Source organism: Centrocercus urophasianus, unplaced genomic scaffold (assembly GCF_019232065.1).
Source record: "Centrocercus urophasianus isolate 14NV4802_14NV808 unplaced genomic scaffold, USGS_Curo_1.0 seq_17, whole genome shotgun sequence".
Taxonomy (NCBI): domain Eukaryota; kingdom Metazoa; phylum Chordata; class Aves; order Galliformes; family Phasianidae; genus Centrocercus; species Centrocercus urophasianus.
Window position 1 is genome coordinate 33,259,059 of NW_024884722.1, and position 15,339 is coordinate 33,274,397.

General features: G+C 38.9%; 1 protein-coding gene across 2 annotated transcripts in view; it reads left to right on the forward strand.

The window, feature by feature from the left end:
* Positions 1-15,339, forward strand: part of PCDH15 (protocadherin related 15) — a 643,190-nt gene that overhangs the window by 390,373 nt on the left and 237,478 nt on the right. For both annotated transcript variants that reach the window (XM_042818673.1, XM_042818671.1), the window contains exons 7-8: positions 11,244-11,404; positions 15,084-15,239. In XM_042818673.1, the coding sequence (XP_042674607.1) occupies positions 11,244-11,404; positions 15,084-15,239 (317 nt within the window). The remainder of the gene's footprint in view (positions 1-11,243; positions 11,405-15,083; positions 15,240-15,339) is intronic.

The window sequence follows — 15,339 nt, forward strand, 5'->3', positions numbered from 1 at the left end:
AAATACATTTAAATCTGAAGCATTTGGTGCTAGAAAATAGTACATGCGTCCTGGCTCTGTGATCACACAGCTGAGCCTTGATTCTCCTTTGTCCTGGCTTGGCACCTGTTTGGCAGGTGTAGAGTAATATACTACTGTTTATTAAAATGGTGTCCATAAAATAAGAAGGATTTGAAATAGAAATGAGATTGGTATTGTGATAATATATTTAAATGGGAAGGCTGGATACCCTTGGGAACATCGCTTCTCTTTTAAATGCAAATCATTTTGTTTGCTGGTTCCTAACATAATAAACTATGTACATAATCAGAGATTTTGTGTTCCCAGGAGCTCAGTTCTAGCTCAGGTATACGTGAATTTTACTAATATACATATTTTTTTCCCCAAAAAAAGTACCAAACAAAATAAAGCCAGGAGTTCGCAACATGTAAAGGTGCAATAAGCTTATTTTCTGAAGTGTTAACTTTTTCTTTCAGTGCAAAAGCTGGTTTGCTGTTTTTAACACTGTGGCAAGAAGCTTCCAAAATTCGTTACCTTTGGGTAATTTCTGTGTCACAACACATGGCAGAGCACAGTTGGAATTCTATGAAGGTTCCCTTACCTGGGCACCTTTTGCTCCAGGGTTTCTCTGTAGCTGTTCTCTGTTATCTCTGACTGTTCAGTAAGGGAAAGAGTAACTTTCCAGTTGTGGCATACATAAACTTGACCAAAAGCAGGAACAGACCGTGTATGCAAATGGAAGCAACACTGGCCATTGTTTCTACTAAGTCTCTCGAACCACCAAGGTAATTCAGAGTTGGGAGTGATTTCCTCCAGCTGTAGGGATATTTTCCTGATGGAATTCATCTAACAACTTCCTAAAGACACCCAGTGCTGTTGGTCTCTTCTAAGAAGCATTATGATCTTTCCAGAGCTTAAGGATGAGGAGCTCATACATCTGGCTCTTCTTTCAGTCCCTAGCTCCAGGATTGCCATTTCCAAACTAGGGGTAGCAACAGCCAAAGTCAATCAGCTTGTATGTCAGGATAATTGAATGAGCCCTTTGAAGGGCTCATCCACCAAGGGGGTAGTGGTACTGATGCACTTCCTTCCTCAAAGGGTGAGTGAGTCACTAAGGTTCCAAATAACAAAATCCTTCAAGCATTTGCATTCATATGTATCACAGAATCACAGAATTGTAGGGGTTGGAAGGGACCTCCAGAGATCATCGAGTCCAACCCCCCTGCCAAAGCAGGTTCCCTACAGCAGGTCGCACAGGTCGGCATCCAGGCAGGTCTTGAACATCTCCAGAGAAGGAGACTCCACCACCTCCCTGGGCAGCCTGTTCCAGTGCTCCGTCACCTCACTGTAAAGAAGTTCACATTTGTGCGGAACTTCCTATGCTGCAGTTTCTCGTTGTTCACTGTGTCTTAAAATAGAAATTGCCTTCGATAATTGCCATTGCCAAGGTCTTTTGGGAAGTGAGAAAAGTAGCAAAGCATGTGCTGGAATAGCCCCAGGACTTTCTATCTAACTGCTAACTGTCATATGTGCATTTATATTATTTCTGAGCTATCTTGTAAGAAGAATATTTTTGTATTATTTTTAAGTTTCCCAGGCATTGTAGCCTGTGTATTTTTTGTATTGACTGCCTTTCCATTGTAGGTGTGGATACTCTGTAGAGTAACATTTCTTGTTCATGCTAAATGTCTCTCTGTCTGTACATGATGTCTCACATGAGAGCGGTGGTCTGCGAATACTTTTTCAAGGTTGGAAGTTTTTGTGTAGGTAATGGAGAATCTTGTAACCTGGTTTTAGTCACATTCACAAAACTAAAAATAGAGCACAGACGAAGCATCCAAATATAAAATCTTGGAAATTGTGCTGCTGTAGACATTTTACCCATGTGGTTGTCAGAGCCTCAGCAGCCCTCCTGGGAGATGAGAGGGGACTGGAGGCCCTGGAGTCGCCAGCGGCCCCTGGCTGTGGGAACCAGGCTGTCCCATAGCCCTGCACTGCCCTTTGATCAGTCCCAGCTCTCCTGCTGCTCTGCATAGCCACAGCTCACAGTTGCTGCTCTGGAGGGCAATCAGAATGTTTGTTAGTTGGTCTTCAGTTAGCATGTCAGTGCTCTTAGAACATGTGCAGTTAGCTCTCTGAAAGTAGTCCCATGAGGAAAATATAATCACTTTAATCATTCTGTGCAGTCATAGGCTTTTTAAGAAGCTTTTGAAGTAGAGTTTGTGTGATTTGTAAAAGTCTCAAATGTCTCTTTTATAGCTGTCAAGCCATTAAGCCTTTGGACAAGGGAGATCTGGAGCCAAGGAGCATGTGGATGAGGGAGTTACAACTCACCTTGATTTGTCAAATTGCAAGTGCGGTTGTGATTAGCAAAACCTGTGTTGTGTAGTGAGAGGAAGGATTCTTGTGTGAATAGATGAGAAACATCAACAACAACAATAACAAAAAGAGCAAAGTGGCTGATTCTCACAGTAGAGGATAGTCACTAGTGAATTCCTGTAAAGCTGCATGCCAAGACCTGATTATTCAGCATATTTATAAATTTTCCAAAAGCATGGGGACTGGGTTGTCTGGCGAGGGTGTCCAGAGAAATTTTTTAAAAATAAGCAAACAAAAACAACAAGAGGGGAGAATGCAGAGAACTTGATGATTGAGTGAGCAGGAGATGCAATGGCAGATATAAAGTGGTGATGCACAGAAATGAGAAGTGGTGCCTATCAGGCAAAAAGTTGTTCACAGCTTCATATGTGAAGGTGGCTGTTAAGGTGACTGTTATCACTCTGAATAAAATGCTAAAAATTATAAGGAAAAGATCACTTTGTCTTTCAAAGAGTCATTTTGCCACTAGGTGAATGTATCTCTTGAACACTGTGTGTGGGTACAGTCAAGATCTTTTGAACGAGGACAAAAGAAAGCTGGAGGAAACCCAGAGAAAGGAAACAAGAATGATGAGAGATGAAGGGCAGCCATCTTCAAGGATCAGATGTGTGGGCTGGGATCCTTTGTCCTCTCTGAAAAGAGGTTAGAGCTGTATACATTTATTGACTAGCATGCACTGGAGATACTGGAGGATATAAAGATACCAGGTTACAAGTTCAGAACAAATAAGAGAAACATAATGCTGAGTTTATCTGTAGAATGCCTCTCAAAAAATCAGTGTTTGATGGACTTCTTTATTTTACCTTTTGAAATCAAAGTCCATCCAGGATTGTTAGAGATGTAAAGGTTATTGGAACAATCTTCCAAGGTTACAAATAGTAAGAAAAATAGAAATGACTCCAGAAGAAGAAGTTTTAGAAGGTTTCTTCAGGAAAAGAAAGACTGATTTGTAGTGCAAAAATCTTCCTTTCTGTTGCAGTCTCTTCATTTTGCTTTGCCAGGTGCAGTAGAATGTCATCAAACATTTAGTAGAGGACTTTTTAGACCATGGTCTCATTCCAAGGAAGACATTAATGTGGTTCCACGTTGCAAAAATTCTGCTAAATGTAGAAAAAAAGCTTTCAGTGTCATTTAGAGGCTCTGTCCAGTGGCAGCACTGACTGAACAGAATGTGTGTAATAGATGGTTTGAAGCTGGGGCAGTGGAGGTGCTCAGCTGTCAGTGCTGTGGGTGGGCATGCACAGCAGTGTGCTGAGCTGGTTACAGGAGAGAAGTGAAATGTTGGAAACTGGTGTGGGCACTGTAGCAGGAGGGGGGAAGAAACCAGTGCTTGCTCACGTGCTCTGGGCAGACTGCTGTTTCTTTTTCCCATTTACTTTAGGTTGGTAATGTAATATCTAGGAGCAGCACTGTGGGTAGAGTTCGGGTCCAGGCTGGTTGGAGCCCTGGGTAACCTGACGTAGAGTGAGGTATTCCTGTCCATGGCAGGGGTTGGAACTGGATGGGCTTTAAGGTTCTTTCCAATCCAAAAGGTTCTGTGAGACCATGACAGTACTGTGCAGAAATGCTCTGTTCAGAAGCAATACGTACAGCCAATCGATAGACAGAAGTAATGAATTCTGTTGGAGAAGTAATATATTGCTGTGTTAAAAATCTACAAACTTGAGTCAGTCCTTGGATACCAGCATGCTTTACCTACATAATTTAAGTTTCTCAGTACTAAGAGGCCTTCTGTCAGATGCACTTGAAGAAAGGGAATAGAAGATCAACATCAGCAGCCTCAGCATGGGGCCCTGTGGTGACCTTCCCCCAGAAAAACTTTAAAGGAGGAGCAAGAGGACCCCCTCGGAACCAGGCAGCAATCCTGCTGCTGCATCCCCAAGCATTTAAAAAAAAGAGAACAACTTCTTTCATGTTTCCCTTTTTTAAGCTTTCAGAATTCATTGTTCTTACATCTTTCCCATGTCTGTGTGAGGAACGGTGAGGCACTTGTTTTTGTCTGAAATGCTTCTTCGTTATCATAATTTTTCAATATGCAGCCTTGAGAAAATTGTGTAGGATTTTACATGAAGTAAGTTTGCAAATTGTAAGGTTTGGGCCCAGCCCAACCCCCGGCTTCCCCAGTCCTCAGCACCGTCTGTGACAGGGCAGTATCATCTCTGCAACCTGTATTCTTTTTATCTCTGTCCCCACTCCATCCTTTGGCTTGTTTTTCTCACCACAACTGTCAGTGCCGCTGTGTGACCCAAACTCTCCACTTCACTCTTTGCGATGCCTTCTTCTGGACTTCCTTTTCTCTTTCCAGGCTCACTGTTTATATGTTTACCTCTTGTGCATCCTCTTAAAAGGGGAGCAAGAAAAGAAACAAGTTGATTTAGGTTTGCACAACTAGAAAGGCAAGTAATTAAGTGTTTGAATATTTAGTGAGTGCTCATTTGACCTTTACCTCTTACTTTTCATTCTCGCTATGATATTGTGTACAGAGTGAATGCTGTGGGTCAGGTGTTTCCTGTTCATGTATGAGTCATGAAGTAATGAGCATATGTTGTGACTCTGGTCACGTTGGTGAAGCAGAGGGGAAGCACTGTGGCTCTTTATGTCCCACAGGACAGGCATGTGTATGATCTCAAGTAGCTGTAATCCCAACACTACTGCCTTTCCCCCGTGAGGAAGTGTCATCCATCGTCTTGCCGCATCCTTTCTTCTTGAGGCAGGAGTTAGTGCTACACCTATGTCATTGTTCTGTCTAGGATGAATTGAACCAAAACCACGGATCAGCTTAGACTATTGTGGACCCAAACAGGCACTGTGCAAAGTCGTAAGGGTAGACCTTTTCCTTGTAGTACTCAGATTATTGCAGTTACTTGAGGGGGGAAATTGTAAGATTTTAATGGGATGACCAGGAGTAGAAGTCTAAAATCTGAATGGCCTAAGTCATGGGCTACTTTCATCTATGCTCTGTAATTGTTCAGAGGCTGTGGCTGCATATAGAGCCTGGAAGAGAGGAAACGGGCAAGGAGGGCACAGAAATAATCTTGAAACAGCCTTGGAAACTTCAGAGATGTCTGCTGGTAATGTGAGGTGAAAGAACTGGTGTTCTGTGATCCTAGATGTGGCTTTGCAGAATCATCTTAGATTTGTGTCCATTAATCTACAGCATAGATCTAAGTAAGTTGAGGGTAGTGTTCAGAACTTAGTTTTGCAATACAGTTTTATTTTTCTTTTGACTTCTAATTTATCATAATGTAATTCATCCTTATCTACAGACATGCACCTGGAAATATAGAAAAATAAGTTCATAACCCAGATTTTGCTATGAAAACTATGTAGAATATCAAGCTATCAAGTCTAAGCTTGCTCTTCACAGCAGCTGTCTCCGGAATTCCTCATTTCTACAGGGCTTCCAATTCTTATTATTCTTCCTTGGTTGGTTTTATTTCTTTGTTGAATGCACTAAGTGTGGAGAAAAAAAAACAAGACTGTTTTAGAAATTAGAAACGAGTTATCTTCCATCTGTTGACTGTTCTTTGTGCTTGACCTTACTGTAGCTCGAAGGACTGAGTATGTGTGTGTATATGCCTTTGAACTGATATCTTTTTATCATTTGTCTTTTGTAAACTGATCTCCTTTCCCACAAGTCAATACGTAGTATGTCGTGTTTCTCATTTAATATACTTGTGCCTTTGTGTGGGTACAGTGCGTAGGATAGCTGACTCTTCCCTGAAGTCACTTCTTCCATATGAATTTAGCATGCATAATTCTCTCAGGCTAAATATTGCAGGCTGAAATATTCACAACTTTTGTTCCAGTCTGTAGAAAACATCATGTTTTGTTTTGTTTTTTTTTTAATGTAAATTCCCCAACATGTTATTGGACTTGTTATATAGACTTGATTAATATGCTGAAATGAAAAATATGTTCTGCGTGAACAGCAAACTACTATTTTTGATTGTGTAACCTTTTCATACATCAATCAGTTGAAGTAGCTGCTAATGTAATTCGGTGATATCAGAGGTTAATCATGCTGTTGCAAGAGATTTTAGCTTTCTGTCAGCTTAAAAAATAACAAGTTTCAGACTTTTCTTAAAGGAAGGAAAAATACATTTGGATGGTCGAAACCTGAGGCTGTACTTCTGTCTCAGCTTCAGACACTTCTCTTCAAGCTTCAGCCATGTAGCTTGCAAGCACTCAGTCTTTTTGCCTTTCTGTCAATTTTCCAACTTGTAGTTGGAGGCCCATCCAATATGGACCTTGTGAAAGGCTCTGTGCTTTTGTCCACAACAGCGATAAGATTTGTTTAGTTTATATTTCATATTTTGCAAAAACACAGGTTGCCTAATCTGTCACTGTGAGATGCAACTCATGGTCACCTAGTCTAATCATCTAGGATATGAAAATCCTCAGTCTCGCTTGCAGGCATGAAGTCAGGCCTCTGCATGCTGCACTGCTGCACCCCTTTGGTAGCATCAGTGTAGCAGTGGATGTGCTCCACATGCCTTGAGATCAGTGGCTGAGGAAATTGAAACCCTGCTCCTGTGGCTCCATTACATCTTTTTCATCATCTCTTCAGGTAGGAGAAAGATGAAACAATTCTTGGAAAAAAAGCCAGAAAGGCAGAATAGGTCGCAGGTTCATGAAGGGAAAGTCCTGTTGAAGTCAGGGAAGCCAGTGACTGATTCTGTGTAATGTTTTTTAATTTTAGCAAAGCTTTTCTTGCTGGCTGTCATGGTATCCTTCTGGACAAGTACATACTATGATGGGTGAACAACTGGCTGCTGGGTCAAACTCAAGGATAAAAATATACAGTAAATGGGGTTCCATCAGGCTAATGGCTAGTCATTAGTGGGGTTTGCAAGGCTCCATTCTGGGGCCACTTCAGTGTTTAATTGATAGATTTGAAATAATTCCACTGAAAATAAAGAACCTGTTTTTTATTTATTTATTTATTTTTTGTTTTGTTTTTTTGTTTTTTTTGTTATTTGTTTGTTTTTTGGTAGTGTTTGGATTTTGGAAACTGGCACAAATGTAACTACTGAAAGCTAAGCTCTGCAGATTTTATTCAGCTAGGTCCTGTTTTCTGATTCATGTGTTGGCATGAGGCTTATTCCCAAGGCAGTCATAATTCACTGGCTCTTTATAAAAAGAGCTTTGCTGGAGCATTCAACTACAGAAATCCTAAGGTGTGTCTAAATCATTTAATGAGAAAGTTCTCCACGAGCACTAAGGGTCTGCTCTTTTGAGTAGAGTGTAAACAGCAAATTGTGTTTCACAACTTCTGCATCTGAGTCTCTTATAATGCCATTCCCATGGAAAGATCACCTTCTGCCAAGATTAATGTGTACAGAACACTTCACTATTATTTCAGTCTAATGAAGATTTTTAGCGTTTCTGATTGCTCTCAGAGGTATAGTGTGGTGTAGAACTATTGTCATAATATTTACAAGTAAAACAGCAATGCTTCATGATTTTTTTGTTGTTGCTGTTTTCTTTTGTAACTACCTGTCAAGTAATTCCTAACAAGTGCAAGTAGCATTCGTGAGTAAACATCATTATTTAAGAAGAATCGTTTTACACCTGAAAATAGCATTGTTCTTTTTTTGGTAGATTGTATCTGTGTTTGTTGTTGTGGTGGTGGTGATGTTTTCCTTGTTGCTTTTAGCTAGCAATTCACTTGACTTTGATCCCTTGAGACTAATCCCATTCTAATCCATTGCCAATTTGTATAATCTTGCCACATGACTCCTCAGTGATCATCCGGTGTCAGTGGAGGTGAAGAAGCACTCCAGTTCTGGTCTCCACACAAGATGAAAAGCTGTTCTACATATTGCTCGACTTGTGTTGATGTGAAATCTTAATTTTCACATCAGTCTTTTCTTAATCAGCTGGCAAAAAAAAGCCAGGAAAAAACACTAACTGTAGCTTTAGCTGTCCTTATCAACGACCTGTACACACAAGACCGAAAGGAAGAGAATTGTGCTGGAAGATACTAAACGTTTGTTTATCTGGAGTGTAAAAGAGATACGTGGAATGGGCGTTTATATGGACCCCCTCCATCCTCAGTGTGATATGCAGGATCCTTACTCTGGTGATCTCTGTGGACTTTGAACAACCATGCCCCAGGTAGAGTAAAAAGGAAATTCCAATTTAGTTCCAGGAAAAGATAAGCTATTTTTCAAGCAAGGTAAAGACTTGATTTCCTCTAGAACATCGTTCAGGCTTTTTGCAAAAAGATTATGAAAGTTATTGTGTTAGTGCATTGCAGATATTAAGATATGTGTTTGCTTTTGCATGTACAGTGAGTGTATGGACAAGTTGTCTGTACAGTTGTCACAGAGTCTGCACGTAATCAGATTCTTTCCTAGTAGTTTAGCCCTCTGGCATTTTAGCCAAGGGCAGAGGCAGGATGTAAGAACTGAAACAAGTTAATTGAAGGAAAACGCAAAAAAAGCACAGCAATGTTGGATCATACATTATAGAAATAATACTTAAAAAAACATTTTAAAAAGACTTACTGGCACACTACTGTCTCTTGATGAGAGAGTACGAGTGCCTTACGAATACCTGAAGAAAGCCCAGTCTGTTATGAAGAACAAAAGAATTGCTGTATGAAAACCAAACAGAAGTATTCTGTTAAATTGAGCAGATAGCTTTTATGGAGGGTAACAGGGGAGAGAGAAATTGAGTGCAGAATTCAAAGCAGCGAGGTCAATTAAGTAGCAGTATCTTACTAGAGACTATACAAAATTCATCATTACATCAAGATTCTAAGTTGGTTAAGTATTGAAAAGAAATTATGTAATTGGAATAGCTTTTTTCAGCCATGCTAAACATTTGAGTTACTGTTTGATTATTGGAGCCATTCCTTAAGATTGAGTTTGACATAAGCCAGTTTTCTAAAAACTCTACAAAGGAGGATGAAACCTCCTTGGAGCAACAAGTCAATACTGTACAAAAGCTGCTTACAAGGACTGCTCCAAAAGTGATGCTGTCTATTTTATTATGTTGGCCCATGACATCATAGGTGAATGGTAGTGTTATGGAAGTAGAGGTTGGACCTTCTCACCAATATTCCATTTTGTCACCATGTGACAGATATCAGTAGAGGAATGATCTGACAAAGTGGTGTCTGATGTGGAAGTACGTAAGAAGCAAAGGTGTCAGTGAATTCCTCCATGCAGAAGAAATGGTGCCTACTGATGTTCATCAGTGCTTGCTTGAACGTTTATGGAGGGGATGTGAGCACAGTGAGGTGGCGGGTAGTATGTTTAGCAGTGACAACAGCAATGTGAAAGTCAAATTGTGTTCCAGAAGGCCAAGCACAACTGTCACACTGTGAAATGAAGTGTATCTTGATGAGCTGATCTGTGTGAACAGACTGATGGTGGTGACTATGTTGAAATAAAGTGTTTTGTAGCTGAGAACTTGCTTTAGCAAATAGTGTTGCTATATTCTTTGTGTCTGTTGTAATTTACATTCAAATAAGGATAAGGCATTATTTTTTGAGTGACCTACATACAAATGGCATGTAGAATGTTTGTTATATTCTACTGTTTTGCAGCCCTTTCCTCCATTTTGAAGCATTGCAGTCCAAAGATGGGGCCAGAACTTAGACTTAACATTTAGGTTTGAACAGAAAGACTGCAAGAAATGGAAGCACTCAAACCATTATGGTGACAGTGGTATTCATTATCTTGACCTTTTTTGGGGGATAGGCTGTTTTTGGGGCACCTTTTATTCAGACAATCTTTAGTTTTCATTGCTGACCTTTCTTTGCATTATCATTGAGGGCATCATATAATAATGAGGGCAACATACAGACTGGTGGATTTTATTATTAATCGAACATAAATGCTTAGAACCATTGCAGTGTTGGCAGTCAGCTTGTTTTTCGTGGTGAAATTCTCTTTCTGTTAAAAAAAAAAAAGATGGTGATCTATGGAAAGCTGTATGCTGCTTCAGTTCCACTAGTTTAGGGTAAAATTGTACAGAACCTGTTGCATGAGAGGTCACATCCTAAAACTGTTTTTTCTCACGTGGCTAATGATATTTTTCTTCTGACTGGAAGACCACACTTGTTCTGAAATTGCTGATGTTTGTTGGTGTTCTTACTGTCATCTCTAAAACAGGACTTTCAAAATAATTGAGGAACCCTTACAGTTGTGTTCTCCTTAATAAAACTGAAAAACAGTAAGACCAATAATTAATGTTACTGTTGATATAAATACTGTGCTTTCCCATCTAAGGCTCCGCAGTGGAACATTTCTGGTGGTCAATAATGCTTAACGTTTAGAAAGGAAGTTGGAATTTCACAGGGAAAATCATGTGTGTCATGGATACTGTGAACTGGCTCAACAAGCTGTTGGGCAAGACATCTAACGGGCATGATAGGACAAGAGTAAAGAAAAAGAACGTTATGTATGTTGAAAAGATGTTTGGCATTAATTAGTATCACTCTGTTCTTGTAAAGCTCTAAGAGAGCTTTCTGTAACTGTACCTTTTCTCCTTCTCCTTGGTGTATCACTCTTGCTATGGAAAAGTGCATTCCTTTGAGTTATGATTGGGTAATGATTAATTGATGAAGAAAAAACTCATGATTTTAAATAGGTATTCCTGGTGGATCACTTCTTCAACAGAAGTTATTGCAATTTGTGTTTTCTTGTAGTACTGTATGAAAAAACTTCAGTGTCAGAGGCAGTTTTTCATTACAGATAATAAGGCTCAGGCTTAAACATCATTCGAGTCATAAAATACAGCTTTCTAACTGAGGTTTCTGGTATTTTTTTAGTGTTGCCTTTGTTATCAAAATACATAAAAATGTTAATGCATACATAAAATTCCTCCCTGTGTGCCTTTTGTTTTTGCAGGCACTATCCTGGTTGACAATATGCTGATCAAAGGGACAGCAGCAGGGCCGGATCCCACCATTGAGCTCTCCTTAAAAGACAACATTGATTACTGGGTGATCCTTGATCCCATCAGCCAGAGGCTGTACTTAAACAGCACTGGCCGAGTTCTGGACAGAGATGTAAGTTTGGAGCTTTTGGTTTGTTTTCTTTTCTCCCCTAGACTTCATTTTCTGAATCTGTGTATACTTACAGGATGATCGTGAACATAAGAATTGCTGTAATGTGATGTGTTGTCCCCAGATGACTGCAAACAGAATCGATTGTTTGTTAGAACTCACTTAGGAGCATGGTGAAACTTGGTCATGAAAATTACATGTGGCAAAGACGAGAGTAAAGACAAGAACAAATGACCGCGTATTGGCAGAAATAGATACGGAACCAAACTCGATTGTTTGTTGAATTAGGAGAATTTTTGCTTTGCTACTTTTGTCTGGGAGATGAAGTGCTGCTCGCTCCGTGTCTATTTTACACTTAGTCTCTTTTAGCAAAAGCTTGCTCTAGTTGTATACACTAGCTTATGAGATGGGGAAAAAAAGCAATGGAGCTGTGTATACTACAATTCACTTCTAAAACTTGATGTGCTGAAATAAGAATCTGCTAGTTTAAGGGGGGGTTGTTTGTGTATTTGTTTTGAAGGCAGCATTAAATTGGTGTGGTAGCTTTTTCCTATTAGCATTAGATGACTGTTGTTAGGCCACATTTTTTTTTTCTTTCTAAAAATACGAAATGAGAAGGAGTGTTATCATTTGTACCAATTTTGTTTGAAGGAAATGCTTTCTAAAAATGCAGATAATGTTTTACTGTTACGCTGAAGCGTATACTACAATTTAGAAGCTGCAAGAAAAACTAACTCACAAATGACTGTAATCAACATGGAAAGAGTGATTCAAAGATCATGTGAAGTTCTCCTTGGAGTGCATCAGTTTTTTTTTATATTATCTTGATAATTTGTTTGTCTTCTCCATTTAGTCTGAGGTGTTCTCAAAAACAACGTGTTGTCCTTTCCATTTTATTTTATTTTATTTTATTTGAAGCTTATTTGAATTTAGCTGGGCTTAAAATAGCTTTCATTCACAAACTTTTAATGTGTGAAGCGAAGGTATGCAGCACAAAACATGGCAGAATGGACATGATGGGGTGAGGAAATCCCAGTGCATCAAGTGCCAAACACGCAGCTGCCTTTGCAGCAGCACTAGTTCAGTAACAGTCTAGCTAAACTCATAAATGCTGCACATCATCATGAATAAAGACACTTTAGAGTGTTGTTCTTTGCAAGATGTGGGCTCAGATCACAAGGAAATGAATGGACAGTGTATGTTTGCTTAATTTACATAAAGTTAATACTGTTCTTCCGTTTGTTTTTAAGGGATTATTTCCTCATTTTTACAATGAACCAAAACTGAGAAAAGCCTAGTATGCAGAAAGAGGATTGTATACATTTTGATCCCTAATACTTCAATGCTGAGTAAAATTACTTGTGCTTGTTTAAATGTGTTAGAATATGAAAAGAAAAAATGTAATTTAGGATAACTGATATTTTGGGTGTGATCCCCACTGTACCTGACTTCTGGGGTCCCAATCTCAATCACGTTACGTGTTAAAGAAAATGAAAACAACCCATGAAAACTCAGCCTAACGGTCACTGAATATGTGAACCTTATACCATGGACTTGATTAATATGGCTCCAATCTAAAGGTTGTTTCCAGCCGTCGAAAGCAGAGCTGTACAGAATTCCCAATGGCGTGTGCAGTTTTTGTCTTTCCTTTGCTTGTTTAACAAAAGAAGCTGTGTTTCTCATTCCTCAAGTGAAAATTACACAAATCCTAGTAGTTACAATAGAATTTGGGTTTTTTATTAATTCAATCCTTAAAATTCAAGTTTTGATTACGGAGCAGAAATTGGAGTCTCAGTCACAAATGGAGCATATGTGATTGCATGCAATACGTCTGGATTCTCTTCCCATTTTTCTGCTGTAACCCTGCCTGTCATCTCTCTGAACCAGATAACCTGGTCTCATTTTTTTTTTATTACTTCTCTTGAAAGAAATTTATTAGATTCCGTTGATTGATTTTCACCAAGAATGACAATATATTTTCCAAACAGAATCAGATAGAAAGACATTTCAAGACTTTTTTACCAAAGCTTCAAGTGCTTAGGAAGAATGAATCGAGATGAATTAGAGCTGGAGAGGAAGCGAACTGCCGCGGTGTGTTAGAATAAGTTGTCCCCAGTGTGATTAAATATATATTGTGCTTTTAGGTATTTACATTCATTGCTTGTAAATCATGAAAACAACATGTGCTCATTTAAAGACCTGATTTTATAGCTAGGCACTCACCAAGCAGCGATTACATGTAAAAACAGCCCTACACTGGTCATACCTCAGCAGAGACAAAAAAAACTGTTCTTTTTTTCCACGTCTTTATCAAAAAGACCGAGTGATGGTTGCAAATCCAGAACTTTGTAGATTTACTTATATACTGCTACAAACAGATGTGGTTTTTGTAGGTGTTACTAAAAGCAGCATTTAACCTCAGTTGTGTTTTAAATATATTAAAATGGGTTAAAAATTGTGTTCTGGAAGCTTGCAAAAGAATGCCAGCTTGAAAAATAGAAAAGATAATGCTCAAATCTTAATTTTTAAGTTACTGACTGTATTTGACGTGTTCCTACTTTTGTTGCAAGTAGAACCATCTCGTAATTGGATGCAGATTTTTACAGCAAAGAGAACCAACTCCCAGATAAATGCTCATGCTGTACCTAATTGCTGAGAAAGCTGAGTCTAAGGAGATGAGGGAAGAACAGGTTTTCGTGTAAGATCTCAGCAGCAGCATAAACCCCCTTTCTTTTCCCATGTCTATCGACTCTTTAAAAACCGATCAGTCTAAAGGGTGAAGAAACCATATGGTTCTAAAACCCATTGTAGTAAAACTGGAAAAAATCAATCACTCAGAGAAATTGTTCCATTTAGAATGAGTGAAAGCGTAATTATGCAGATATATAATTACGGTATAATTGTAAGTCTAGGGATCTCAATACAAAAACCTGTTTGTGTTCTTTGTGCTGTAGAGTACATAGGCATTTTTAAATTATGTTTTTGAGTTGTTTATTCTTTTGAAGGCTCTGGGGTTAATAAATGCAGAGCTTTTTTGTTTTGTCCCTTTCAATGCATTCTTGCTTTCTGCTGCACATCACATACTAAATCAAAAAGGAAATTTTTTTATTTGAATATTGTGGCGTTCACTGTAATAAAAACAAGAGGTCTTTGGATGGTCTTCACTTAGAGGTGACTAATTTGTTTTTAAATTACTTGATAAATGCAAGTGGTAGGATATTCAATTTATTTCCGACTTGACCGTTCAGTTCAAATACTAACCAATCAGAAGTTAAAATGTGTGGCATTTTCTAGGTTTCAAATAATGATTGAAATGGAATTGGTTATTGAAGAACCTAACAATTATTCAGTCAAAATGTGTGGGTTTTTTTCATTCCTGAGAAAGCTGTGAAAAGCTAATCTTGCTGAGGAATTTTATATGCTCTTTTTATCTTTGTATTAGCACACTCAGTTAGCAGAGCTCAGTCTGCACAATACAGCTGTGAGACATGGAGGTCTTTGTGAAACATTTCCAGCATGAGCCGTAGTCAGGACACTAGGAGAAGCAGACACAGTACAGCATCAAACGTAACACAGACTGAAAGGCTGCGTGGAACCTGAGCAGTGCTAACATTGGTGTAGCATTTAACTCTTCATTCAGTTCATATTTGACTATATTAACAACATGTATTTTCCATTACAGCCTCCTATGTCCATCCAGTCCATTGTGGTGCAAGTCCAGTGTGTTAACAAAAAGGTTGGCACCATTATCAACCATGAGGTGCGGATCGTGGTGAGAGACAGGAATGATAACTCACCTCAGTTCCAGCAGCAGCGATATTACGTGGCAGTAAACGAGGTCAGAATTGATTCCTTTTCTTCTTTCTTTCTTTCTTTCTTTCTTTCTTTCTTTCTTTCTTTCTTTCTTTCTTTCTTTCTTTCTTTCTTTCTTTCTTTCT